General features: G+C 40.0%; 1 protein-coding gene across 1 annotated transcript in view; it reads right to left on the bottom strand.

Annotated features, from left to right (window-relative positions):
* The window catches only part of DICER1 (dicer 1, ribonuclease III), a 56,077-nt gene extending 29,243 nt beyond the window's left edge, over positions 1–26,834 (bottom strand). The window contains exons 1-13 of the mRNA XM_028716841.2: positions 26,497–26,834; positions 16,603–16,669; positions 15,222–15,317; positions 12,773–12,965; positions 11,259–11,421; positions 10,727–10,857; positions 9,268–9,402; positions 7,854–8,014; positions 7,361–7,529; positions 5,225–5,697; positions 3,320–3,452; positions 2,104–2,346; positions 944–1,098 (exon numbers count right to left, since the gene is read on the bottom strand). Coding sequence (XP_028572674.2) covers positions 944–1,098; positions 2,104–2,346; positions 3,320–3,452; positions 5,225–5,697; positions 7,361–7,529; positions 7,854–8,014; positions 9,268–9,402; positions 10,727–10,857; positions 11,259–11,421; positions 12,773–12,916 — 1,907 coding nt within the window. The 5' untranslated portion in view covers positions 12,917–12,965; positions 15,222–15,317; positions 16,603–16,669; positions 26,497–26,834. The remainder of the gene's footprint in view (positions 1–943; positions 1,099–2,103; positions 2,347–3,319; positions 3,453–5,224; positions 5,698–7,360; positions 7,530–7,853; positions 8,015–9,267; positions 9,403–10,726; positions 10,858–11,258; positions 11,422–12,772; positions 12,966–15,221; positions 15,318–16,602; positions 16,670–26,496) is intronic.
* Positions 26,835–27,188: the final 354 nt, after the last annotated feature.

Genomic DNA, 27,188 nt, shown 5'->3' with positions numbered 1-27,188 from the left:
TAAACAGTGTCCTAAGAGTAAGGGGGGGGGGGACGCAGGTGGCGCTGTGGGTTAAACCACAGAGCCTAGGACTTGCTGATCAGAAGGTCACGGTTTGAATCCCCGCGACGGGGTGAGCTCCCATTGCTTGGTCCTTGCTCCTGCCAACCTAGCAGTTCGAAAGCACGTGAAAGTGCAAGTAGATAAATAGGCACCACTCCAGCATTTCCGTAAACGGCATTTCCGTGTGCTGCTCTGGTTCGCCAGAAGCGGCTTAGTCGTGTTGGCCACATGACCCGGAAGCTGTACGCCGGCTCCCTCGGCCAATAAAGCGAGATAAGCACCGCAACCCCAGAGTCGGCCACGACTGGACCTAATGGTCAGGGGTCCCTTTACCTTTAAGAGTAAGGGAGCACCATGCATGGGTAAGGTGGGTGAAAGGCAGTGATTAATCAAATTTGAGGTCTGTCCACTGTCTGCAGCCAGAAAGGATCCTGCCAGCAGAACTTCCACCCACTAGTGCTTGGCTCTAACTCCAACCCAGCACAAAGGGGTTTTGGGTTGCTGTGTAAGACATACACTGGTCAGCATTTATTTATGCCAGTGAGCCACACTAAGTGGAAGATAACATAGCAAGAGAGCAGGGTAACTGGTATGATTAGTTGCTTCCCTAAGGGGAACAATTTCAAGTTTACGGAACAATACTTGTTGATCCTTATAGGGGGATTTAAAACATAAGCAGATCCTTCTGTACCATTAAAACATTCTTCCGCACGAGTATCCTAATAATGATATAAATCAATATTTTTAAAGATGTGATTGGCTTATTCTTTTAATAAAGGGAATCCATAGCACTACCAGAACAATTTCCTCAGATCTAAAGACAGTTCCCCTCAGGCTAAAGCAGGCTGTATTAGAAATTCAGCAAATTATGTCAAAATTGAAACACCAATAAATTTCATACCTATTAATGTGCCCAATAGCAGTGTTTATTGTGACTCTCGGACCGCCGTCTTCTGGTCTTAGCACATATGGTGGGAATATATCATCGTCATCTATAATGGGTTCATTTTCGGTTTCACTAGTATCCACAGACTTTGAGCATTTGTTCCTCAGGATCTTTAAAATATACACATGACAGTGATGATAATTCCATGCAACTCAGAACTGATCTATGTATTTTGCAAAGTTTAATGTCTATTTTTTTCCTGTTCTCCAGGCATTTCGACACCTCTTAAAATATAGCCAAATTTTGCAATATCAATTGGTTCCCAATATCAAGAAGCTGGATTCTGTCTATACAATTAGACATGATTTTGAACCAAGACGGCAGACTAAACCTTTCAAAACTGCAATGATTTTTCCCCAGACGCTTAAATAATTCAGTATAAGAATGTGGGGGAATGAAGAGAGAAACTACCTAGAGCTGTATTAAGCAGCTGCGGCTAAGCCCTAGCCTATGTTACAACCTCCTCATACTGTATACAAAAGCTACTGACTAGCTCCAATAACTGATTTGCCACTTTTAGCTACCCCCACCACCTTTAAAGAGGGCACTTGCCCTGGGCATCACAAATGGAAGGGGCTGAATCAGTATTGGCCAACAGTACATTTTGTGGGAAATTTGCAACCTGTTACAGCGTGTAGTGAAAACAGAAATGGAGTCTCAAATGAATGTTCATACCTGGAATATTTGTCTAAATTAAGGAAAGGGGGGGGGGAAGTCTTCCATCCTTTTACTCATCTGCTATGTAGTAGGCCTGGGGGAAAAGGCTGGCCAGATCCTTTTTCAGACCCTGAGGCACCCAGGGACTGAATTTTTATTTAACCCACCCCTCACACTTTACTCACTAGGCCCCTTCCTGCAGCTTTTCCAACCCATCCCAACAATTGATATTCAAACCTTCTGCCCTAGTCACTTCCTCCTATCATTTTTCAAGGCATAATTTTCAATTAAGCCTGGATTCTCAAGTCTCCAGCCCTTAAGTCTTCTTCAGCCCAGGTTCACCATATTTCTTCTAAGAACAGTGTTTTGATTGGGGCCAAGCACCCTTTCCCCCATTTTTATTGCTGCTTGAGTGTCTAGCAATTTTTATTTGTTACTCATTCTCTTTTGCCACATACCTTCTCAATTGCTTTGTATGTTTTAAGATCTTCTTCAAAACATTTGATTTTGTCTGTATCTGCTAACATGATGTAATTCGAGATAGGTGCCCTGGCCCTTCCTTTGGACTGCACATAGGAACGATATTCTGTGGGCAAATCAAAACGAACCACCAAATTGCATTTTGGTATGTCAACACCCTCTTCTACAATACTAGTTGCAATTAGTAAGTTGGTCTCGTGTGCTCGAAATTTTCTAAGTACCTACAAAAGCAACCAAGAAGATACATATCTAAGACCAATCAGTTATTAAATCATCAGCTTGACAAAAGTTTAATACATACTTCAGAATTCAATAATCAAGTGTACAAATTTGTTCACAAGCCATCAGTTAGCAAAGACAGGTTTTAACCAGAAAATAATTTTGTAATTAGAAAAACAGCTTACTAGAAAAAAGTGGGATTTGAATACTTTCAGCTCTTCTTCATACTAACAAGGTAAATATTGTAACAGCCCTAGAAGCAAACCACTATTTTTATCACCACGGAGGCCTTTGATAGAAACCCACTGGTTTTGAAGTCTTTGATGCAGACAATGGAAATCAGATCACACAGCAACTATGGTCTTACGGGGGTGGCGGACACTAAAGAATTCCATGATGTTGTGCTGTTCTATTCCTTCTTAAAAACAGGTATTATTCACCTTTGAAAGCAGGCTGGCACACTTTTGCCAAAGTGTAAAACTAAAGCCCGTTACATTTTTCTGGGGAGGAGGGACCCAGTCTGTTACATTTTATCGCTGCTTTTAGAAAAAAATATGATTTTGTTTTAAAAGTTGCATTTTTCTTTACATTTCATTTTGTGTGTGTCACTCACACAAAAAGAACTAAAACTATCAGTATTTCAGAAACAGGGCATTTACAGTACCTTCACGGAGACTACAAATCTGATATCAAAGTAACATTCTGAAAAATAGCTAAAGTTTTAAACCAGGAATAAAATTTTTCATTCTGTAGTATTCAACATAAACCTTAGCTCATAAGCAGTACAATTTCAGCCAGCTGTTTGTCATTTTTGTTTTAAAATTCAGGTTTGCTTCAGAAACTTGTGTGCTTCTACATACTGATCTATAAGAACTATGCAGAATTTGTAAGATGCAGAATCTCTGGACTTTGCAAAGGTTCTAAAGGTTAAGCAACTATACAGCATTTTTGTACAATTATTTTCATTAAAGTTACCTCTTCCTGCTTTCGGAATTCTACTTCCATCTGTTTACTACGGGGCTGATTCTTTCCAATGCCATGTCCAGTTATAAAATTGCTGCTGATGTAAGCCAGCTCTGGGTCTTGTTTGCCAGCTTCTTTTATCAACCTAAACACATTATACACATTTTGGAAGTAGTTGAGAAAATAGTTGAGAAAATGTATGCTAATCATCTTCTTGATATCAAGGTGGCATTTGCATTTAAAATTCTTAAAATAAATTCCTCCAGTGGTTCTATACCCGACACAGAGAAAGACAGCCTTACTTTTGAAGAATAAAAGAACATCAAGAACATTTAGTTCATGTATTCTTAATGGTCCCAAAGTCTAGAACAGAAAGTATTATATCTAACAAGTCCCAATAGTGAGTGCCAATTTAGTAGGGACTGATCGTCACATAACCCCACCATGCAGCAAAACCAAGGTTCTTATTTCTGAGAAAAGCAGTCCATAGGAAATTCCTATTCTCTTGGAAACCTGTTCCTGGATTTAGTCATTCTGATGATAAGCTGCCACTGGCTTAATTTACACATTACCCACTTGACAAGGGAAGATTATGTTTTAAAATCCCTCATGCTTTAAGTGGCCTGTGGTTCTAACAGCCTCTACAAGTATCCATAGCCAGACCTTGCCCTGCCCTACATTTCTATGAAGGAGACTGCTGCCGTATATTCACTCACAGCAGTGCTCCTCTTTTCTTTGGCAGAGAAATCAAGGAAATTACAAGTGTTTTCCTTTCTTGTTCTCTCTGCCAGCAACTAATTTTCTCCCTCATTGGGAAGTACCAGAACACATACGGTCACATGATTTGCTATACAGCCAATTAAATGGCTTTGTATGTCTATAAAGATGGCATGTATGAATGTATATAATATGGAATCCTCATATCTTGAGAAGCATTTTATAAGAAGCGATTGCTAAAACAGAGCTGCTAAATGAAAAGTTTGTCATTCCTACCCCCCCTCCCCAAATACATATATACAGTGGAATTTTCTACTGCTCTTCCCCCCCCTTCCAGTGGTCTTTGGTTCAAGAATGAAAGAAAAGTTCAGTCTTATGAAATACAAAGATCTTAAGTGAAATTCTTTTAAATCATAATGAACACTTCCAATTGACTCCTTTCCTCCCTCATTTCAATAAACCCAGTTTTTAAAGAGTACTATATGCAAATAAAATTTTACTCAGTATCATTTTCCCTGCAACTTTCCCCTCAACAAGCTTAATAATTTAGTTTAACTTCATAAAACTTCATTGTAAGTAGAAGTAATCTGTTCATTATTTATTTACTGTTTTAGTTGTTGCTTTGTTCCACATCTTGTATACCATAAGGCAGCCAAAATTAAATTTGTTTCTGTTAACAAGGCTTTAGTTTTTCCCTTTATGAAGAGGACATGAATTGTGGCAATACACAAAACTAGTCAGGACACTTTTAAACAGAAAAGTGGAAGTTGTTTTATCTCTATATCCCCACATACATACATACATACAAATATTAGTGCCTTTCTCTTATTACTCTGTATATTATCACCTTTGCTTGTGTGCCTGGTATTAGTGGCAAAAAAACCCCTTCTGAATTCTATTAAAAAATTATCCTATGCTTTTAAACTGTTGATAACTGCATATTCCACATAGCCTTACTACATTTAAATCATTTAAATATATTTAGAATTTGTTTTTGCTAATTCTTAAGGGTTTTTATGTTACATTATGGCTATATCGACCATCTTTTTCTCCTTTTTATGAAGTGTGGTTTGCAGAGATTTGCAAAAACTAGCAGGCTTCATGAGCATTTGGACATATTTTTTCTATAATTATTCCAGATTAGAGTTCAATTAGCTCTTTTGCAATTCACAATATATATATTTTTAAAAGAAATCATACCTGTTCAAAACAACTGCTGTGTATCTTCTTTCCACAAAAATAATTCCACATAAAATATTAGTAAAGGGAGAAGGAAAATTAGTTTCCGTTTTCTCTTTCTCCTCTATTTCTTCATCTTCGTCCTCATCCTCAGAATCACTCCAGGACACATAATTATCCTGATTCCGATTATTATACCACTCAACACTTTCAAACTGTTGCCGTTCATAGGGCTTGTATTTACGCAAAATTTCAAGCAGTTTTATTACTTTTGGGGTTACAAATTTCAGGTCAAGTGAGGCAGGTGAGAAGTGCTCTTCACAGAGTGCATGTATTTTCCTTAGGAAAGTATCTGTAAACAATAAAAATTTCCTGTGCAGCTCCTCTTGCTCGTGCTTTATGTACTTCTGTAGCTCTCTCACCATCATCCCAGCTACTTTATCAGCACACCAGGGTCCCAGAACAAGCAACACTGCTCGGCAGTCTGACAGTATCTGCAAACAAATTAAATTCATCAGTTTGGTATGGCACTGTAGCAGTCGACACAGCTTACACTGAGCCTGCAAACCATTATTTAGAGTGGGGGTCGGCAACGGTTTTTGAGGCTGGCCTGGTCCACTCCCCAGCAGACCTCTCGGTGGGCTGGAGCATGCGCGCCCATGCCCAAGCTATTACCGGCACTCTTCCGGGTCGGAAGAGCACTTGAAATAGTGTGTGCGCATGCGCACAGGCGCTCCTCCGTCCCAGAAGTGAGCCGGAAATAATGTATATGGGCGCTCCTCCAGGTGAGGAGCACCCGTGCGAGTGTGCACTCGCTATTTCCGGTGCACTTCTCGGACAGAGGAGCACTTGTGCACACGCTATTTCCAGCGCTCTTCCGACCAAGAAATCAGTCCCCGTGGCGAGAAAAAAAATGGCGCCGCAAAAAAAACCCCCATGGAATCCCCACGCCGATCCACGGAACAGCCATGGACCGGTTCCAGGAAACTCATGGGCCAGAACCAGCCCATGGGCCTTAGGTTGCCAACCTCTGATTTAGAGGGTGGGGGGAGAATTGCAATGCACATTTGCTTCTTTGTAGATAAACTAATGATATATACAGGGATTACTGTTCCAGATAAGTATAATTTCAGAAAGCAACAAAGGAAGGGAATGAACTGCATAGCTACATTTTCCTGGGGTTTTTTTGTTTTTTTAAATCACACATTGGTCTGGTTTGATAGATGACCAGATTCTGAATGCTAAAGGTTTAGCAGAGAGACATGGCAGACAATTACAAAATTGTGCATCAATACTTGTTACCATACTTTGCAGTTCTAGGTAAGACACACGAAGGAGGGTTCATCTAGAGATTCTGAAATTTGTTCCCCTGTGTTTTCACTTTGCTAGTTAAAAATAGCTTTCACAATTTTGTTAGCTTCGTAAGCAGTATTGTGGAAACACCACGGGAGTGAAGTGGGATAAAACAGTATGATCTAAGGATATTATGCGCTAACCGTAATTTGTCTTGATGTCCAAACTGCACAAATTATCATTACTGCAAACTATAGTATGCCTCCATAACAGAACCAGAAACTCATTGTGTCACACTGGTTCAATATGCCTAGGAAAACTGTAGTTACCATGAACAAGGATGTGAGGGAGGGAATTGGAACACCCGGGATGGTGTGCAGATTAGAAGTATACAAGTTCATAAAGCAAGTTCATGAATGAAACAGATCACTGTCTGAACTATTTTTTCTCACTCAAATACAAGCTGCTCGTAGGGAAAATCTTGGAAAGTTTCTATTGTATATTTGTTCAGATGTCATAAAATAATCTCAGACTAGGTAAAACAAGGGACAGATTCTGAGACATGTAAAATTTTGTGGTACTGAGAAATTAGCATCAAGAGTGACCTCAGTCCCCTGCCTACTACTTGGTCATTATTTGAAGTGCACTTTCTTTCCCATACTTGGCTAAAGTACTAAAGTCTGATATTCTGGAGAAGTAGCTGAAAATGTATGCTACCTTGTCAAATTGATTGTCTTAATAATGAGTACAAATAATTTAAAAGTGACAGTATTTCTGGAAGAAAGCAGTAAATATTTCTATTAAGAGGCTAGACCAAACTGCAGTTAAGCAATGCAGGAACAATGATAAATCATGTGCCCATACCTGTTTAGAAATTAAGGTAGAATCTCTCTCCCTACACAGTACAGATATGTTGCAATCATTCAGAAAGTGAAGTGCATCATCCAGCTCCGTTAACAACCTTTCATAGAGCCCACTTTTGTCAGCATATGGTCCACAATCTACCACAATCTCACAAGGCTGAGAAGTATACCTTTAACACAAACAAACAAACAAACAAACAAACAAACAAACAAACAAACTTGTCAGCCACATTTTAAACTGCTGTTTAAATGGCACAATTACAGATTTGGTAATTCTAAAAAGCTATATGGGCTGCACAGCAAAATACAAATTCAACCTGGTCTTACTTTATTGAAATAGGTTTAAAGAATGCTGTTGAGTGTTTAGATTAATTTTTATTTAAAACAACAACAAAAACAACAGCACACCAAGCATACAGATATCAAGTCACCTCTTCCAACATATTTTTTTATGAATGCTTTTCAACATAAAATTCAAAAATAACAAAATGTACCTGTCCAAAACCACTAAATCAGTTGCAGTTTCCGCACTACTCTTTAGAATGTTCTCCAATTTCTGAATCTTCTCTTCCAACTCTGCTGGATCACATTTCCCATTTAAAATGGAAGCTGTTAATCCTAAAATTCGGGGGCATGACGGACAACTCTCACAAAGCTGAAAAATAAACCAGAATAACCCACAAGGTTAAGTTTGCTCTTAAGTAGGATGGGGGGGGGGGATCCAAATCAAGAAAAGGATCCCAGTGGCGAACAGTTGCGTTCTGCACCTTCTTTTCCAGCATGACACAAATCCTAGAGGAGCAGAATGAAAGAGAGAAGAGGCTTACTGAACTCCTGCAGGGGGGATGAAAAAAAAGAGTTCATGCCTCACACAAACAAACCTGGTGACCCCAGAACTGGAATTGATCCTTCTAATATTTTGATATTTAAAAGTAACAGGACTTTTGTTTTAAATAACAACTTTTCAAGTTAGTGCAGTAGGGTAACAGTTTTGAAGTCCTAAAGGTCATGTGATCCTAAATAAGAGAAAATTAATGTAGCTTCAATCCCTCAACGGCATGCTTCCAAAGGAGGAAGCCCAAGAACTCTGCAGAATCAGGTGCAAGCCCAGGTTCATTGATTTGTGCAATGTAATGGCTACTTAGTAAGCTCTCCTGATGTTTCTGATTTAACTTTTGGCAATGAGAGGTCACCACAAATTTTCTGCCAACCCGTTCACTGGATAGTTTCAAGCAAGCCTGCCAACATTTAAAACAGCATCTAGTGCTCCACTTTTAGACCTCCTTGATGGAACATGTTTAATCAGGCCACTTCCACCTTCATTAGCCTCCTAAAACTTGGAGCAGGCTTCTGACTTTGTTAACCATTACAGTTGATGGTGACTGAAGAGAACTTCGAAATGTAAGAGGCACAACTATCCTTGCACACTGAGGACAAAAATAGTTTATTATTGACCATTCTGTCTGCACTGGCTCCGTTCCTTTCTTTTCCCAGTCACTTTGCAGCATCTGATGAGCAAAGAAATGCAATCCCTCCACCCCAATCCTTGGCAAGTGGGAGAACTATTTCCTCAAGGGAAAGCAGCTGGCACAAGAATGAGAGAAATACAGAGAAGGAAGCTTGGTGCACACTGAGTGCCCACATGGGGGTAGGAATGCAAGTCAAGGCGACAGGAAAGCACACACTTCAACCAGTGCTGCCTATTATGGTCTGTTCATTTATTCTAGTAGCAAGGGGGAGGTGGATATCCCCAATTTAGAGAGTAATCTGAAGGCCAGTCCAAAAACGGATAAAAATTAATAAATGCCAAGGTAAGTTAAATATTAATGCGTAATATGCAAACTCTTCAGTTTGCCTACTTATTTGTTTTGTCAGTGGTTAAAGCTATATAGACGGGTCACAACCTACCTGCATAATTTCACGATAGGGGTGATCCTGAATTGCAAGATGGCACTCATCAAAAATAAGAAGATTAATGTTTGACAGGGATAAATGGTCATTTTTTAAAATATTCAAAGCGACACGACAGGTCATTACCAGAACCTGAAATATGAAGAGATGGAAGAAAAAAACTGAATGTTATTTTATAAGATTTTTAGTCAGCATTAATAAAAATTAAGCATTCATTCTTCCCTCTATACAAAATGTAGGTTAAAACAAACAATTGACCATTCACTTGTACCTGAGACAACATTAAGTGAAGTGCATTTTAATTCTGCCCAAAGGCCACTCAACTGAAATAAAATATTCCATTTCCATCTACTCTAAGGACCAAAGTAGACTTGTGAGCCTCTCCAGGAGCTTTTCTGGCTAAAGAGTGGGGTATAAATCTTTTGAACATGCTGCTCAGTAGTGACTCCCCATCTGTGGAATGCTCTCCCCAGGAAAACACATCTGGTACTGGTTTTTAGGAGCCATGCTAAACATTTTAATCTACCCAGGTTTTTAGTGGTGAAGTAGTCTCTACTGTTGTGCTCATCTTTTAGTGGGCTGGGGTAGTACTGGAATATAGGTATGAAATGCCTACAGATGACCTCCATAGGATTTTATACCCCGCCCATCTGGCTGGGTTTCCCCAGCCACTCTGGGCAGCGTCCAACAAAATATTAAAATACAGTGGTCTGTTAAACATTAAAAGATTCCCTAAACAGGGCTGCCTTCAGATGTCTTCTAAAAGTCTGGTAGTTGTTTTTCTCTTTGACATCTGCGGGGAGGGCATTCCACAGGGCAGGTGCCACTACTGAGAAGGCCCTCTGCCTGGTTCCCTGTAACTTGGCTTCTTGCAGCTAGGGAACCGCCAGAAGGCCCTCAGTGCTGGACCTCAGTGTCCGGGCAGAACAATGGGGGTGGAGACTTTGCAAATCATCCTAAAAACAATAAAACCTTAAACTATGACACTGGTTTATAATTTGCAGGGGCTTATGGTATATTAAAGCTATGGTTTTCCCTGTAGTGATGTATGGAAGTGAGAGCTAGACCATAAAGAAGGCTGATCGTCGAAGAATTGATGCTTTTGAACTATGGTGCTGGAGGAGACTCTTGAGAGTCCCATGGACTGCAAGAAGATCAAACCTATCCATTCTGAAGGAAATCAGCCCTGAGTGCTCACTGGAAGGACAGATCCTGAAGCTGAGGCTCCAATACTTTGGCCACCTCATGAGAAGAGAAGACTCCCTGGAAAAGACCCTGATGTTGGGAAAGATGGAGGGCACAAGGAGAAGGGGACGACAGAGGATGAGATGGTTGGACAGTGTTCTCGAAGCTACCAGCATAAGTTTGACCAAACTGCAGGAGGCAGTGGAAGAGTCGGACACGACTAAATGACTAAACAACAACAACAACAACATGGTATATCAATTTGCCTTACCTGATACTTAGCAAATTCTTGGTTCCATTTCTCTTTTGTCCATGCTTCAGTTATTTCCAAACTTGAATACTCTCCCACTTTGAGATCTGAATGCGTCCTAACAGTTGACACTTGCTGAGCAACTTGGTTTGCTGTATAGGGAAGAAAAAGTGGAATTTAGGCAGCAAAGCAACTACATTGAAATGGGATTCCAACTGTGTACATGCAATCATAGGGGTGATTCCATAGCAAGCATTTAGTGTGTGATTGTCATGCTTCATTCACTCACATTTTACAGGGCATCCATAAAATGCAGTCAACCAATCATTGTCATCTTTATTTTCTCTGTAATTCTTCTATTTTTACCCAACAAAACATTTTACTTTCAAAAAAAAATTTTGGCATGGGGGGGTTAGGGTTAGGGTTATAAAATTATGGTACTACTTAATTTGAAAATGCTATAGTATTGCCCACTAATTTTGTGGTACAGTTTGAACACTTATCCAATCCTTATCAATTATGTCCCGTACAAAAATGTGTATTACTTCCTTACCAGAGTTGACCAAGAATACTGTTCTTTTTCCATTTTTGTTAAAATCTCCCCTGATCTGATAAGACAGTTCTTTAATGAGTAGTACTGCAATAAAAGTCTTCCCTGAGCCAGTGTTTAAACAGACTATTGTATTATGATCCAGAGCTGCTTCCAGCAGTTCAACCTGTATTGGCAAATACAAAATGTTTTATTTATTTTTTTAAAAAAAGAATCCTTAAAATTACATGTAGACAGGTTTCAGCTGACTCAATGCAAGACAATCCAAGACATAGATGTCTCTCTGATGTATCAGCCAAAGAAAGTCAATGAACTGCATACCTAAAACATCTAAAAGTCTATCTGACATTTCTCCTTCCACCCTGTGATATACCTTTTGGAATTTTTCTGTGAACGCTTTACACATGGAATAGTTGCAGTACAGCAAACTGTCATGTAAAGTTTTCAACAGGACCTTAAGATCCTTATCCCCTGAAATCCTATTCTAATATAACTTTGTTGCATGGATGAGCTTACAGGAGTAGTTACACAAAGACTTCAGTATGAGCAACAAATGGCTTACCTAAATCAGCTCTAAAATATTTAGTATTCAAACCTTTAAAACAACTGACGTTGTGTGAATTTTTCATAAAAGTTGTAATTTGCCAGAATCGCTTTAAAATGCAGAGCAGTGTTCTTGAAACATGCAGTTCTGAAAGTTTTACTGAGCTCTTATTTATTTAGAATGCTTATGTTCCGCTTTATATCCCCATATATCCTCATCATCCCTGACCACTGGTCCTGTAAGCTAGGGATGAGTTGTAGTCCCAAAACATCCAGAGGGCCGAGTTTGGGCATGCCTGCCTTAGAGGCTCTCAAAGTTGTTTTAAGACTTCCAAAATAAAAAAATCATACTTAAGTCTGATATCAGAACAGAAACATTATATGATGGCAGGATTATACAAGTGGCATTTCCTATGCTCATCTTTGTTTTTTCTTGGTGTTTCCACATAGTCCCTGTCTACTAGGCAGTAGAGACCAGAAGAAGTCCTCTGAGGCAGGGGAGGGGCTGAGCAGCTGGAATCATTCAGCCCATGACAAAGGCAAGACACAGGTGACAAATAACAATGATAATAGAAAAGAAAGTAGTTCCATTTATGCACAGAGGAAGACTGCTTATTGTCACGGATGTTTCCTCACATATTTTTATTCACTCTTATTTATTTAATCTTCATCAAAGTAGCAACTTCATGGTAAGACTATGAGCACTTTAATAAAATACTCTTCTGTTTAGTCAAATATCCCTCAAGTGTGACAAGCTAATTGCTGGCGCTATAATAAATTATCTCAGTAAGCCAAAGACGCTAGTGCTGATATCTTCACTGCTTCTAGTGTTAGCGAAGAAAAGAAAAGGTCTCTTTTCACTGTGGTTCATTCTAATGGAAATGCATGTAAAACGGATACCAGCCTCATGGTCAGTCTCCAGGAAGCAGCCAGATTTCATTTTGCTTAACAAATATTAACATTGTCATTAGTACCTGGTATTTTCTTGGTGTGTAAATATTATCATGAATTGCTTCTTGTTGCCACGGAAGTCCAAAAAAAGGACCCATTGGTGAGGAAGCAGGGGTCATGAGTTGTAGTCCTGCCATGCTGAGGAACTGCAAAGCAGGGCTTTTCATTCATTCATCCAGTGTTTCTTTCATTGCATTTTTGTTCCAACACAGCTTACTGTGAGGGGGGGAAAGAGCGTTGAAACCAGTTACTAATCATATCTTACAAAATAAAAATTACAACTTTTACAGTATGACTTTTCTACTCAGGTTTTACATTTTTAAATAGGCCCATGGAATCTTTAAAGACAAACTACAGGCAATATTCCAGACTTAACGTATGATAAAATTCAGCTGAATACAGGCAGAATTGCTATCAATAGTAATAATAATAGAATAAAAGGAGTATTTGCATAGTGTTCTCAATGTTCAAAACGAGTCATATAAATCATATCTCACTGCAAGTGCTATGTAAATACTCACAACAGCTATGTAAGTAGTGCAAATGGGCACTAGGTAATGCCTAAAGTGGCTTGCCTAAAGTAACTTAGGGAGTTAGTAGCAAATATAAGATTAAACTGGCAACCTTCCAGATCATTGCTCTTTCACCACTACATTATATGAGCTCTCCATCCTGGATAGATTATGTTAATCACTTAAGGACTAACTCAACTATATTTCATGGACTTTCAACTTGAATTTTGCATACCTACCTCCTTATGGTCTTGTGCAGTACACCAAAGAATATCATATAACGTTTTTTAAAATCCGTAAATAATTGAAAGTTTGTTTCCACATGCCACGGTTGGAAAATTGAGACCAAACAAGTAATGGAAAGCACCACAGATATACCCAGCAAACAAGGCAGTACCCACTTTCCCTATAATATGCTCATTCAGTGCAGTTAAATGAAGAGGAACTCAGATGATGAAAATACTTGTAATCCTGAGTTATACCTGTCCTTGCTATTCTCCAAATTAAACTGGAATGTTCTCTCAACCTATAGCACTTAACAGCAATTATTCCACTACGTTCTCACTGTACATTGCTATGGGCGGTGTGGGGGATAGCCTCCATTTAATTGCACTTTGAAAAGATACTAATGCTATAAGCCAGTGGTTCCCAACTGGTGGTCTGCGGACCTCAGAGGCTCTGCATTACCCACCCAGGAGGTGTGTGGCAAAATTAACATAACAAAAACCACCACAGAGATATCAACACTTTCAAAAGTAGTGGTTCCACGACTTGGTTTTTGAAAAACAGGGGGTCCACAGTACTTAGCTGATTGGGAACCACTGCTATAAGTAGTTACTTTTATTAATGTCAAACAATAACTAAACAATTGTGAAGTGATTTGAGAACTTATTTTAAAGAGAAATGTCCACAAACAAGTTCAAAATAGGTATCACCTCTAACTGCATTGGTGAAATTGCAGGATAAGCCACATCACCACCTTATCCAATCTCTGCCTAGAGTGCAAATTCTATGTGAAGGTATTGAGAGAAATAATGCTTGACAGGGGAAGATAGTTTGCAATTGCTTTACCCTACCTGATCCCTTAACCATTATTAAGATATAGGCCACACACTGGTAAATAGTGATATTAACTTCCAGCTGCCACAAGAATAGAGTTCATGGACTAAGCTCAATATAAAGTCATACATATATTTTGTGCTTTGCATTAGTTCAATTCTCTTTATACCGGTTTTGATTTTATTTTAAGGGGGCATTAACTCCAAACTAGTATGTTGCAAGTACTTAATTATACCAGTTTCCTCTGTACAGAAAAGAAAACCTAGATATTGAAAAAGCTATGAACCAATAAACATAACCACAAAAAGTACTATCACCACTTTAATAATAAGTCGTATATAAAGTTTCAAAACTAAACTCCTCAATTTAACACAATATAGATTGCTTTTTCAGAAACCCAAAAAGTTTTGTTTTAGAATTATTAGCAATATACAGCAATTCCAAAAAAATATGGGTGCTGCACGGGCCATTTCGTACGCGGATTTAACCTCTCCGGGGAAATCCGAGCTCAACAGGAGATTGGAGCTTCACAAAGGTGCTGTGAGCTCCGGAAAAAAAAAACAAAAGGAAGTTTTGGGTGCTGGGGACCCAGCAGCACCCCTGGCATATCTCCCCAAAGGCAATCTATCCCATAAAAGGGTTTGGAAGCTTGAGGGGATGGAGGCACGGGTGCGATGGGGGTCTACTCGCCACTGCTGTTGAGCGACGCCTCTGGTTCCGATGGCAAGCTGAAATGTTTGTGCTGATGGAACGATCAGAAGAGCCCAATGGTGAATTCCTCCCAATAGTCGTAAGAGAAATTGAGCAATGTGATTTGAAGTTTTCTTCCAAAGAAATGCCAGCATTATGGTAGACTATTTAAAAAGATAGTGCTTTCTGATTGAATTAGATACAGACTTACCATATTAGTTTCTGTGCCCTCTAAGTATATGTTCTCTGAACTGCATTTTGACGCCATTATATCTGCTTCGAGGCTAACCACATTGCTGCTCAGCTCCTGCTCAATCAATATAAGAAAATTGTTAGCGAAGAGCTAAAATACTTTTGCACATATTAAGAATAATAATAATAATAATAATAAATTTTATTTATATCCCGCCCTCCCCAGCCGAAGCCGGGCTCAGGGCGGCTAACAACACTAAAACAGTACAACAGAATAAGATTCCATTCAAGATTTCAGTCAAAAGTGGATTTCTATTTGTAGTTTCTCTTTAGAACAATCAATTTATGATACTCAGACAACTGATGTACATAAACTGTGTTATTAAATTTGAAATAAAGTGTTATTAAAAACAAGAAGGGGTGGAGAGAAAAAAGTTAGTTCAATCCATCTTTGGATGTGCCAGCCCTCCCTGCAACCGAAAATGTCAGTTTTTGAGAGGGCTGTCAATGAAGAGGATGGAAAGACCCAAAGGAACTCCTGTACAAGGAGCCACATATGCAGGAAGGGGAGGAAATAATGCATTAAGTGACCATATTGACCCCAAACAGTTTTTGCTAGATTTGAGAGCTTTAAAGCTAAGTAAAGAAAATTATCATGGTAAGCCCTGTGTTATACCACAAATCCCTTGTATCTAGAAGCTGGGATAACAGAAGTTCCTGAATGAATATTTCCTCCACCACCCCAGTAAAAATGAAAAATATTGTTATTAAAAGGATAAACTCTTCAAGTTTTATTTTATAATGTTAATAAATTGAGTTATACAAAAATGGTGAACATGGCCAATATACAACAATAAACCAGCATAATAATTCTTCATTAAATAAAGACAAATATTAGTTTTAAGAAAGAGTCCTTTTTACATATGAAGCAGCAGGGATAATGGCTTCTACTCTTTCTACAGGTTGAGTAAGAACGTGTATATTTATACTTATCAAAATGACTAAAGCAGCAAGGTTCCCAGCCATTGTAGAAGATACATATAATCATTTTCTAAAATATGGATGCCATTTTTAAATTATCCTTGAGAATTTAATAAGATCATTATGCAACATTACATTTTAAAATAAATAAATCCATACTGGTAAAAATCATCAAGGATTTGGTAACCACAATATAGAGTCAAAGTTTTACATTTTATGTACTGAATGAAAGACAATTTCCTACTCCTAATGAACTGTTCAGAAAGGGAAATAGTATGCTGATAGCAGGTCATTTTTAAAAGTTAAAACAAAGTCAGAATAAAAGGAAACAATCTTAATGAGTAAACTTCTAGCCCAAGTAGCATTTAAAAGTTAAGGAGCACCATAGCATTAAGGAGCACACGTTAGCATTTTTCTACCTTGAATCTTGATATTGAGCTTATCCAGAGTTTCCAAGCCTGTAACTTTGTTTCAAACCTAGATATCCTAGAAGGCAATAAAAAGACAGCACATTTTCAAAAACTCTAATAAAACCCAACCACACCATGCAATACTCTTCATCCTTGCATTTTAATGTTTAGCTCTGGAGATCAGCACATTACCCTTCAAAAGTCCTTTTTGGCCAAGGATGCAGACAGTGAGTGTCTGAAAGATTAAGGGCCTGAACATATTAGCTTATTTTCTACTTTATCTGTTAAAACAATTGTTCACTAACATCAATTAGGTTTACAACTGGTTCTACTTCACTTTCTTTCACTATGAAAATGAAATCTTAGGGAAACTTAATATTCACTTTGGAGGAATTCGAAGTTGTGCTAAGGCAATCCTTCTGCCAGACAGAACGATTCCTACTGTCTTCCCCACTTCACACTATCTGCTGTTCTGGGGTTTCTCCTGACCCACCAAAGCCATTTGGGGGGCACGGGGGGGGGGAGCCCTGATACGCAAGGCGAGTTCCTTGTGCAGGGATTCCACTGACGGGATTCATTAGTTGAAAACAGCCCTATGTTATAAGTTTTAGGGTTTTTTATGGTAAGATAGGGTTAAAATAAATTAAGACAATTAAATGACAGAAAATAGTGAAAGATGGAAAGGATTTGCTGAAATAATTAATAACTAGAATACAAAAAAGGGAGGTGTGAGGAGGTCGATGAAACAAGTTAATGAAAGATAAAGATATGGAAATATTGGATGTGCTTTTAATTGTTTTTGCTTTTGTTTTTGTTTTGATGTATTGTGTTTTTTGTTTTTTTATATATATATGTATTGTAATGTATTGATTTGTATTGTTTACTTTTTCTTTTTCTAACTTTTTTCTGTAATCTTAAACTCTTAATAAATATCATTAAAAAAAAGAAAAAGAAAACAGCCCTATGTTATAGGGCAGAAGTCACTGGCATCCATTTTATTGCAAATTTCAAACACAACTACCACATTATTTATTATACATACTGAGAAAAATGGCGAAACAGATAACCATTGCCCATTTGTGTGTCCTCATTGCCCATTTGTGTGTCTTCATGTAAAACAAGGCAGTGTATCAACAACCCTTTTCCCACTTCACTACGAGAACGGTACAGAAATCAATGGACACTTATTGGTTTTAAAAATTAAATGTTAATAGGCTTTTCAGTTTAACTGTTCTATTTCCCATGCATTTTAGCCAAGTGAAATCAAATTCTTAACAGCATGCTTCTAGTCTGTGTAGTCCAAAAACAGCCTATTTAGCAAAGAGCAAGACAAAATTCATCCACAGGAGTTGAAAAAGCAGTTCACTATCAGTGAAGAATATTGAGGCTATTATCAACAGCAGCTTTGGGGTGTGGGTATTCAGGTTCACATTGGGAAAGTACCAAAACAAAATATCCAGCCAGAACTGTTAATCTTCCTATCTCAGCTGTAACCCAGATCAAGGGGTGGCATGGAACACCATTACAATTTAGATAGTCCTTCTGCAATGAACATATCCCCAATATGCGACAGAAATTCAGCACACAGCATAACACACTATTTTGTGTCAGACTACACCATCTTCTTTCCTCATAAGACTACACCATCTTCTTTCCTCATAAATTTATTATACCCTTCCCGCTAAAGCAGGATGGGGAACCTGTGGCCCTCCAGATGTTGTTTGACTCCAGCTCCCATTATCTCCAGCCACCGTGGAAATGACAGTCCAACCATATCTGCAGGACCACAGATTTGCCATCCTGATTAATCCCATGCTGATTGTGTGGGACAACTGATTATTCCACACTGCAAACCAAGTAAAGATACAAGACCTTGAAAAGTTTGCAGCAGATGGCTGCCCTTGCTAAAAACCATGGTGAAACCACAGGAATCTCAGCTGTAGTTTCTGCCCAATGTTTCTGTAATAAATAGGTATGGTTATGCCAATGAACACAAACCTGCTTCCTTTTTCCACAGAACCTCTGCGGTTGCTTTCAATCCTGTAAAATTTCACTGAATTAAAACAGAATTTAGTCTTCCCTGGCAAGATAAAAGGTAATGCTGCCTTTCATTACAATCAGAACATTTGTCTGAACAGAAACATTTCATTGGTCTATCCCACCTTGACACTGGTAACTCATCACTTCAATCGCCAAAATATGTAAGATTAAGATGGATGCCATTAGTTTTCCTCAAAAGTGGTGTAAACAGAAGAGTAGAAGTGTAGCTGACAGAAAAATATAAACTGGATACTGCTGCCCTCGGTGCAGCAGGCCCTTTCAGTTCCTAAGCTAACATACTGCTAGACAGGCTTCATGCAAAAGACTGAGCCAAGTTCTAGTAGGAAAGTGCAAGCTTACATCATATTACCATGTGAATTGTGTTGGTGCTCTCCTCTGGACAAAAGGCCTGTTGCAGCAGGCAGGCAGGCAGCCAGCCAGCTTCTGTTTGATGGTCAAAGTCATATACCATTTGCCAGGAAGCATAGCCTCACAGCAGCAATACTCCTGGTCCTAAAGCAGCACCACTCACCAGTAAATTTACTTTACAGATAAAGATCCAATGTAAGGAAAAGGAATATCTGCTAAGTACGGAGCATGCTGTTTTCCATTTTAGTTCTTTATGCAAGGAGAAAGATTGTGTGACCACAGTACGTACAAAGCCATGTGTGTCATATAAATGTGTTTTTATTTGTGCAACTGCTAGTTTAATCCTAGCATACATGCCCAATAATACTAAGTCCTATGCTCTAAGAATATTGTAAAAGTTAAAGGCTCCATATTGCTTCTTAGTGCTGGTCTTTTAAAATGCAGACACTGAAATTTGGCAGCTCCTTAGTTTGAAGTATAATGAAATCTACTTAAATTTTAGAATTCAAAGCTATCAAAGTTTAACATTAAAAGCTTTTTTAAAAAATGCACCGGATTTGTCAGGATGCAATTACTTTCAAATAATAATGCGAAATATGAGATTTTGAACACAAAAACCATCTAGAAATACCTTTAACACTTTCCCTCCAACTGTTAAATCATTCACTTAAGGGAAAAAAAGGTGATAAACCAAACTGAGACTAATCTTGCAGTCAGGTCTGCAGAGTCAGTTTTTTCCATACTTTATAAACCTAGGACTCACTGATATAAGCTTCCTTTTCCATAACAACACTAGAGGCAAATGGTAGAGCTGGGGTCTTTTCAGAGCCTCAACCATTTTTTACTTCATGGGAGCATAGCAGCTGCCTACGTGTGGTTTCCAGACACAAGATTTGCATAAATGTAAATCATATACTTCTCTTTTCTACACTACTGAGTTGGAGCTGGCAAACTGCCAAACTATTCAAAGGAAATGTGTGTTCAACTCATTAAGGAATGGCTGTGCCACATTTCTTACCAAGGAAGCCCTTTAAACAAGCACTTTCTACGCAGACATCATCAGCCCTAGCTAATTTTCTTAAACATGGGCTTAAATGTCCCAGACCTGTAGAATGGCATGGGTCTTGAAACTTAGGAAGCTTCCCCCCCCCAAACACAGTACCCCTCCCCTACACCAACTGGAAAGCTTCCAGCTCCAGAACAACCTCCAAGAGATCAAGCCAGTTACAGCTCATGGATGTTTCCTGCTCAAACAAAGAGTCTTCTGCATACAGCTGGAGAAGCTTGTATCAACTGCAATCTGGATGCTGAAGAATTCCCCTGAGTGAACTCACTTGGGCAGCTAATGTGAGCAAATCTAGCAACTTCTGGAGGCCAAAGGCAACTTATAAATTATCTTCTTGTACAGGGGAAACACTGTTGAGGCCTGAAATAACATACATATAGCACATGGGTCACTAGAGTAATTCTCACAAGGCTCCGAATTTTATAAGGCACTTCAAAAGTTTACCGTAAAGAAGCTATAATCATATCTTGTCTGGAGACTAAAGATATTGTCACCATTTCCCATTCTACTGGTTGTATCAGGGCAGCAATGGCGTCTCGGTCATTCATTCCGTGAGATAAAATGGTGAAGTGCTAGAAACTAGGATAGAAACACCAAAACAGTCTAGTCGCCACTAGGGGGGCAGGTCAGCAACACTTTATTTCTTATTTTGATAAGCATGAACTCATACACAATTCACATAAGTGACACATTGATAACACACATTTTTAGCAGAAATTGTTAATACATGTTTAATTTGATGTTGACAATAAAAATATTACTTCAGTTTTCAAAACACTCTACTTTATTGTTAAACTCCTTAACATATACATATACATTTGAAAACTGAGTTCAGCATGCTCCTTAAGAGCATAAGTCATGAAAACTTCTTGCATGAAAGGACGGTCAGTCTACATGTGGAAGCCTTTTTCCATATCCAGGAGATCTATCCAAATGGTTGCCACTGACTTCAGACCTCTGTTCATTTCCTTGCGCCAATTTGAAGGAAATGTGCTTTAAAATTAATAACATTTTCTTTCCTACAGAAATTTTGCCAGTGCATTAATTATATTATTTATTTATATACATTTATGTGTGAAAGCAACATTTAGCATATTTGGTGCCAGGCCATTCTGTTGTTAATTTTCAAGGTACAGGGGAAGACTTTTGTTTACCAACCTGGCTGGAACTGATGTAATAGTTATAGTCCAGAGCCTAGTTTCAAGAAAATGTGTGTTGTTAGGTTCCAGCTGCAATCACATCGTTCACTTTATATACCTCTCAAGCACTCCTAGCTGTGCTCTTATAGGCTGTTAAACAATTTCTTTGAATACAGAAAGTTTGTTGTAGCACTTCCAATTACTGGATGGAGGTTTATTCCACATGCCTAATTAAGCAAGATCAGAAAAGAAATGTATTAAATGGCTCTTGCCCTGTAAAGGTTACATATGATTGAAGAGAGCGAGCTCACTCTCACGGATTTAGTTTAGCTGGGCCCACTTACAGCTAAACTATCAGAAACCAAATACAGGATGCAGAATACCAATTTTGCATTACCATCACCCACTCAAGTAGTTTCAGCTAAGGTTAGAAGCATGCGAATAATATTCCTAATTTGGAAACACTGACTAGCTCTCTGCTTCTCTCCAATATATCTCTTGGGTTCTAGATTGCAACCACCAGAGTTCATGAACTTGTCATGACATTCCTTGTTTTGCTTCAGATAAAAGCATCTTCTAAAACCACCACCATAATTTATTGATCTGTCCACTTTGTGACAGGATCAATCTTGTGGAATTTCTAACTTCCCCTTGAAAGAGGAATGGGGAGCCTGTGACCCTCCATATGCTGTTGGACTCCCATCAGTCACAGCCAACATGGCCAATGGTCCAAGATGATGGGGGTGTAGACCAGCAACATATGGAGGGCCACATGTTCCCCATCCCTGCCCTTTTTTTAAAAAATGCCTGCTTTGACAGTATGATTATTATATAAATGATTACATTTATTATTACATTTATTACCTGCCCTTCACCACCAAGACTCAGTGCAGGTTACAACTGTTTAAAATTCAGTATTAAAAACAGTTAAAACTAATCACAGGACTATGGTAATGTTCACCAAGTTACTACTGCTGCCAATACTTCTTGGCTAGGAGCATCAACAATCAGAAAGAATTGTATCAAGTCTAATATGCCATTCTGAGGCATTACTATTTTTTTAATGATATCCTTTGCAACATGTGCCCGATTCAGCAAGGGACTATACAGACAGAGAAGCAGGTATATTCATGCATATCCTAAGCTGGAGGGGAAACTGAATGCATGGACAGGGAAACTGCTGCACATGATTCCCCAGAGCAGTAGGAGCCACTCTTACAGAGAAAGGGATGGCCAACTGAAGTTGCCTCCAGTCAAGAATGGCAGGTGAGGGCAAAGTTTGAACAGTTCAGCCTCACCTCATCTCATCAACCTTTCAGATAAAGACATAGGCAGTGGAGAGAATTGAATAATACCTATAAATTAGAACGTAACCAGAAGGATGATCAATTTTTTTGATGAAACATGTTAAAAGGCTGAGGGCACATGCCCTCGAAGGAAGTAATATTAAAAATATTAGCATGAAGACAAGTAGTTCTAGGTTGCATTAGAACTGCTATTTAGATATCAGGATATCGATTATTCTAGTGATGTTGGATATATTGCCCAAAGTATTGTGGAATCCCCTGTGCTGCATAAAAATAAGGTTTGGATAAGCGATAACTTAACACCAAGGAAGAAAAACTTGCACAATACCTAGAACAAGAAGATGGTCAGAATCCCTAATGTTATAAAAGTCTCAATTTCAGGTAATTTTCCATAAATATGCACCCCAATCTAGCTAGGGGCTCTCATATACACAGGAAGTAGCTCAAAGCACAAAATAATTTATGGGCTCATTCAAAGGAAGGGCAGGGTATGAATTTAATAAATAATAGTCATAAGGTGGGTCAAGTGTTCTAGCCCTTAGAATATTGAAGCTCTCTGGTGTCAGGTATACTTTTTGTTGTAACTGAATTTCTAGTAGATATCCTATTTCATTGTGAGTCGCCTTGAAGGATTCCAGAAGAAAAGTAGAATACAGATTTTTAAAATAAAAAAATTATTTGACTCTCATACCCAAACTTTCTAACTAAGGTACAGAGTTAATAAAAGGTGAAAAAATTATACGATCTGAAGAGAAACCAGAGTTCAAAGAAATAGTTAAAAGGACTAATCATTTCTGGTTGTGAAGTCAGCTCAGCAATTATTCTTTTGGCATTCTTAACATTGCGGCAGTGTCATAACTGATCTCTGATGGTTTTAGAGTTTGACTTGTTGAAGAATCAGCTTCCATTTAATATATTTTCAGTAAATGCTAAAAGGCTTATTTCAAGTTGGGGAGGATACAATCACACAGTCCTGATAGATAGTTCTGACTGTAGTCCTGACAGCACCTGTCCACCTCCACCAATTCATAGCACTAGCAATTACATCCACTTCTCTGCAGTTTACATTCAAATACTATGGCTCTTATGGGGTTGCCAGTTCTAGTGACAGGGCATTATATCAGCATAGAAAGTAGGCTTCTGGATAGTTTCCTCAAAAAGAAGCTTTATAACCTCTTCCAACCTTCACAACTTGCCCTTCAAGGTGTAGAATTGTACAGTAGTACCTCAGGTTAAGTACTTCATTCGTTCCGGAGGTCTGTTCTTAACCTGAAACTGCTCTTAACCTGAAGCACCACTTTAGCTAATGGGGCCTCCTGCTGCCGCCGTGCTGCCAAAGCACGACTTCTGTTCTGATCCTGAAGCAAAGTTCTTAACCTGAAGAACTATTTCTGGGTTAGCGGAGTCTGTAACCTGAAGAGTATGTAACCTGAAGCGTATGTAACCCGAGGTACCACTGTACTCTGAGGGACAAATTACACATAACATCAAGAGTGGTGAACCTGTGGCCCTGAATATATTGTCAGACTCATTTCCATCAGTTTCACTTGGCATGGTCAATAGTCAAGGATGATGGAAGATGAAATCAAACAACTTCTGGAGGATCATCGTTCCATGACTGCTTTACAGAGTTACCTGCAACTTTTTCCTTTCCTTTGTAACAAACATGGCATTTGAAATTGCAGTTAGGAAAAAAGAAGGGGATTAATTAACCCTTTCTCTGCTAGTAATTTTGTCTTCCCAAAATTGCCTCACCAATCAAGCTTCTTTTCCCCATAGGAAAAGAATACAGGGTGGCAGCAGCAGAAATAATGGTGCAGAGATTCTTATCAGGCAAAGGGTGAAAAGACAAAGGTCTTGAAGCAGCAACAAGTGTCAGAAACTGTAGTTAACGGGAATCAGAACTGTAGATTTGGAAGGGACCCTGAGGATCATCTAGTCCAACCCCCTGAAGAATTAATTCCTCTTCCCCAGCAGTAGCAATGGGCACTTTTGTTAAAGCTGTGAAATTTCACTTATCCCTTAAGTTCTTTAAAGGTGATAACTGGTACTGTATATTGAAGAGAATGCATAACATACAATTAGCAGTGAATCAGGATAATACTTGTAGAGTGTTACCAAGGGACAAAATTGCTTTATTGTTGCTTGGATGAACAAAGAACCTCATGAAATGTTACTGGATCACTGTTCCATAGCAAACTATTGAACGCACAGCCCAAATATAATGAGCATGAAGAGAGCAAGCTTCTTCCCATTACTGAGACTGTAATGGGCCAAGATTATACAGAATATAAAATACTACTTCTGCATCATGTGATTAGTGTCTCCTTACACTCATCTAGAACAGAAAATTTGCTACAATACATCAAAGGGAATTCTGCTTTAAAAATCATGCCTTTCAAAAGATTACTCTACCACAGTAAAACATCCAGCTTATTATTTGGTGTTACTTAAAGCTTGATTTATACAGTAAACAAATCCCCACCACCACCTTGCCCTTACTATGAAGTTACAATTCCAATCTTCTCATGGAGCTATGAGGGAAACATTAGAAGCAGCAGTGAATAAAATTCACATATTTTGCTCAGTTGCAAACAGAGGGATAAAAAGGGAAAATGTATTTATTCCAAGAAAACTGAGTTAATTTAAAGTGTGTGTGTGTGTGTGTGTGTGTGTGTGTGTGTGTAAAAGAAAGAACCCTCCTGTTATCCCAACAATGCCAGAGACAGACAGCCGGAACAGACGTGAGGCAGCAGCGTGCACAGGAAAAATCGAGGTTACCAGACATCTCTTATTTATTCTAGCCTCGTTGACATGGATCAATGGCAGTCACTTCAATTCAAACCCCTGTAAGCCCACAGTGTTATAGTGAGACCCCTTATTTCTTGGGACATTGTGTTCTGGTAATCCTAAAGGACAATGGATGAAGTAGGACAAGGAACTGGGAGGAAAAAAGAACATGCCTGCGAAAGCCCATTTCTGCTGCTGCTGCTGCCCTGCTATGGCCCACACAATTGGCTGGGGTGGGAGACAAGGAAGCACATCTAGCTGCTCTCTTAATGCAAAGTGTGGCAGCCTCATGAATTATACCCGTAGGAGCACATGGGCACTGAACATCCCTCCCCTCCACAGCCTGATCCATACCTCATTTTTAAAAAAAGAAAATGGAGAGAGAGAAAAGGAGTCTCACAGACTCCAACAAGACTTGTCTCCACAGGAAGCAAATGCTTTATCGAGCACCACCATTCTTTTTAAAACAATAAAGACACAGGATGTTTTATTTGGCATTACTGCGGGTGTTTAAGACAGAAATGTGCCAGTAGCACGGGTGTTTTCTCGGAACTGCTGGGTGAAACTTATAAGCTGCATCCAACGTTCATCACGCTCAGCGCACATGGCTCACATGGGCCCCGTTAATACCAGTGGATCTACTCTTGAGAAAGGAACGCAGCCTTAAGGGGGAAGCATTTCAAATTCATGGGCGGGTGGCCGGAGAGGGAAGAGCATTTGATAAAAAATAAAATAAAATAGAGGAAACGTTGGAATTCTGAATCCCTCTCCCCTCTGGGAGTTCGCCAAACTGAAGAAGGCGGGATATCCCCGGGGAGACAAAGAGCAGCGGGAGGAAGCTTGCTGCGCGTGGGGAGGAGGAAATAAAGCGGAATAAAGGCGACACGGCCGCCCACCCCCTTTAGGGAAACGGAAAGGAGGCGGATTAAGCTGAGCGGAGGCCCCGACCGCGCCGCCTGGGCGAGACAGAGACAGACACCGGGAGGGAGAAAGCGAGGCTGAGAGGAAGACAAAGGCGCCCTTCCTCCTCCTACCCGGCGGCGGCCCACAGCTCCGCTGAGGGGAGGAAGAAAGGGAAGCCCCCCCCCCCCCGGCAAGTGCTGGGCTCCAGGGCAGGCCCGTTGAGGAGCAGCCAAGCGAAGGAGGCGAGCGGGTTGTGAGGGAAGGAGAAGGGCCGGGTGGAGCCTCCTACCTGCCAGGCGGGACCCAGCCTGGAGCTGCCCCGGTTACAGGCGTCGCCTCATTATGCCGCTGCCGCTCCTTCCCCCGCCGCCGCCGCCATTTCGCCGCCTCCGCCTCTTTTAACTGTCAGGCTCCTCCATTCACCTGGGCCCGGTTAGGACAAGCCTCCTCCCCGCCCCTGCCTACGCAAAAGGAGCTCCACCCTCCTCCGCCTATAGGGCCCGACTCTGCGCTGCTGGCGCAGAAGCGTTCCGAGAATCCGGGACTCGCCGCCGCCTTCGCTATACGTAGATCAGCGCACAGGAGAGAGAGAGCGAAGGAGAGAAACCACACTCGCCTCAGTCTGCGCCGATGAAACGGCGGGCGCGATTGGAGAGGAGGGCCGGGTGAGAGGTGAAAGGTGGAGGGGCGGACCAATCGGGTGGCGGGAGGCAGCGTAAACGGGCAGGGGGCGGGGCTTCGCTTGGGCAGAGGCTCGCGTGCGCTGGTGGCTGCGGCGCCGGGTTGCGAGAGCGCTCGCTTAATGAAGGGCGCGCAAGGGAAGCCCTGCTGGGTCAGTCCAGCAGCCCATGGTGGGAAACCCGCAAGCGGGACCCTGTGGCTTCCAGCAGCAGTTATTGGGAAGCATTGCTGTAGGTTGACTATGTGCTCTGCCCTGAATCTGCCAGCATTCAGCTTGACTTGCATGGATGGCCCATGAGT

Source organism: Podarcis muralis, chromosome 1 (assembly GCF_964188315.1).
Source record: "Podarcis muralis chromosome 1, rPodMur119.hap1.1, whole genome shotgun sequence".
NCBI classification, from domain to species: Eukaryota; Metazoa; Chordata; class Lepidosauria; order Squamata; family Lacertidae; genus Podarcis; species Podarcis muralis.
The sequence above is the reverse complement of the archived record's forward strand: the minus strand, read 5'-3'. Positions and strand labels throughout refer to the sequence as shown.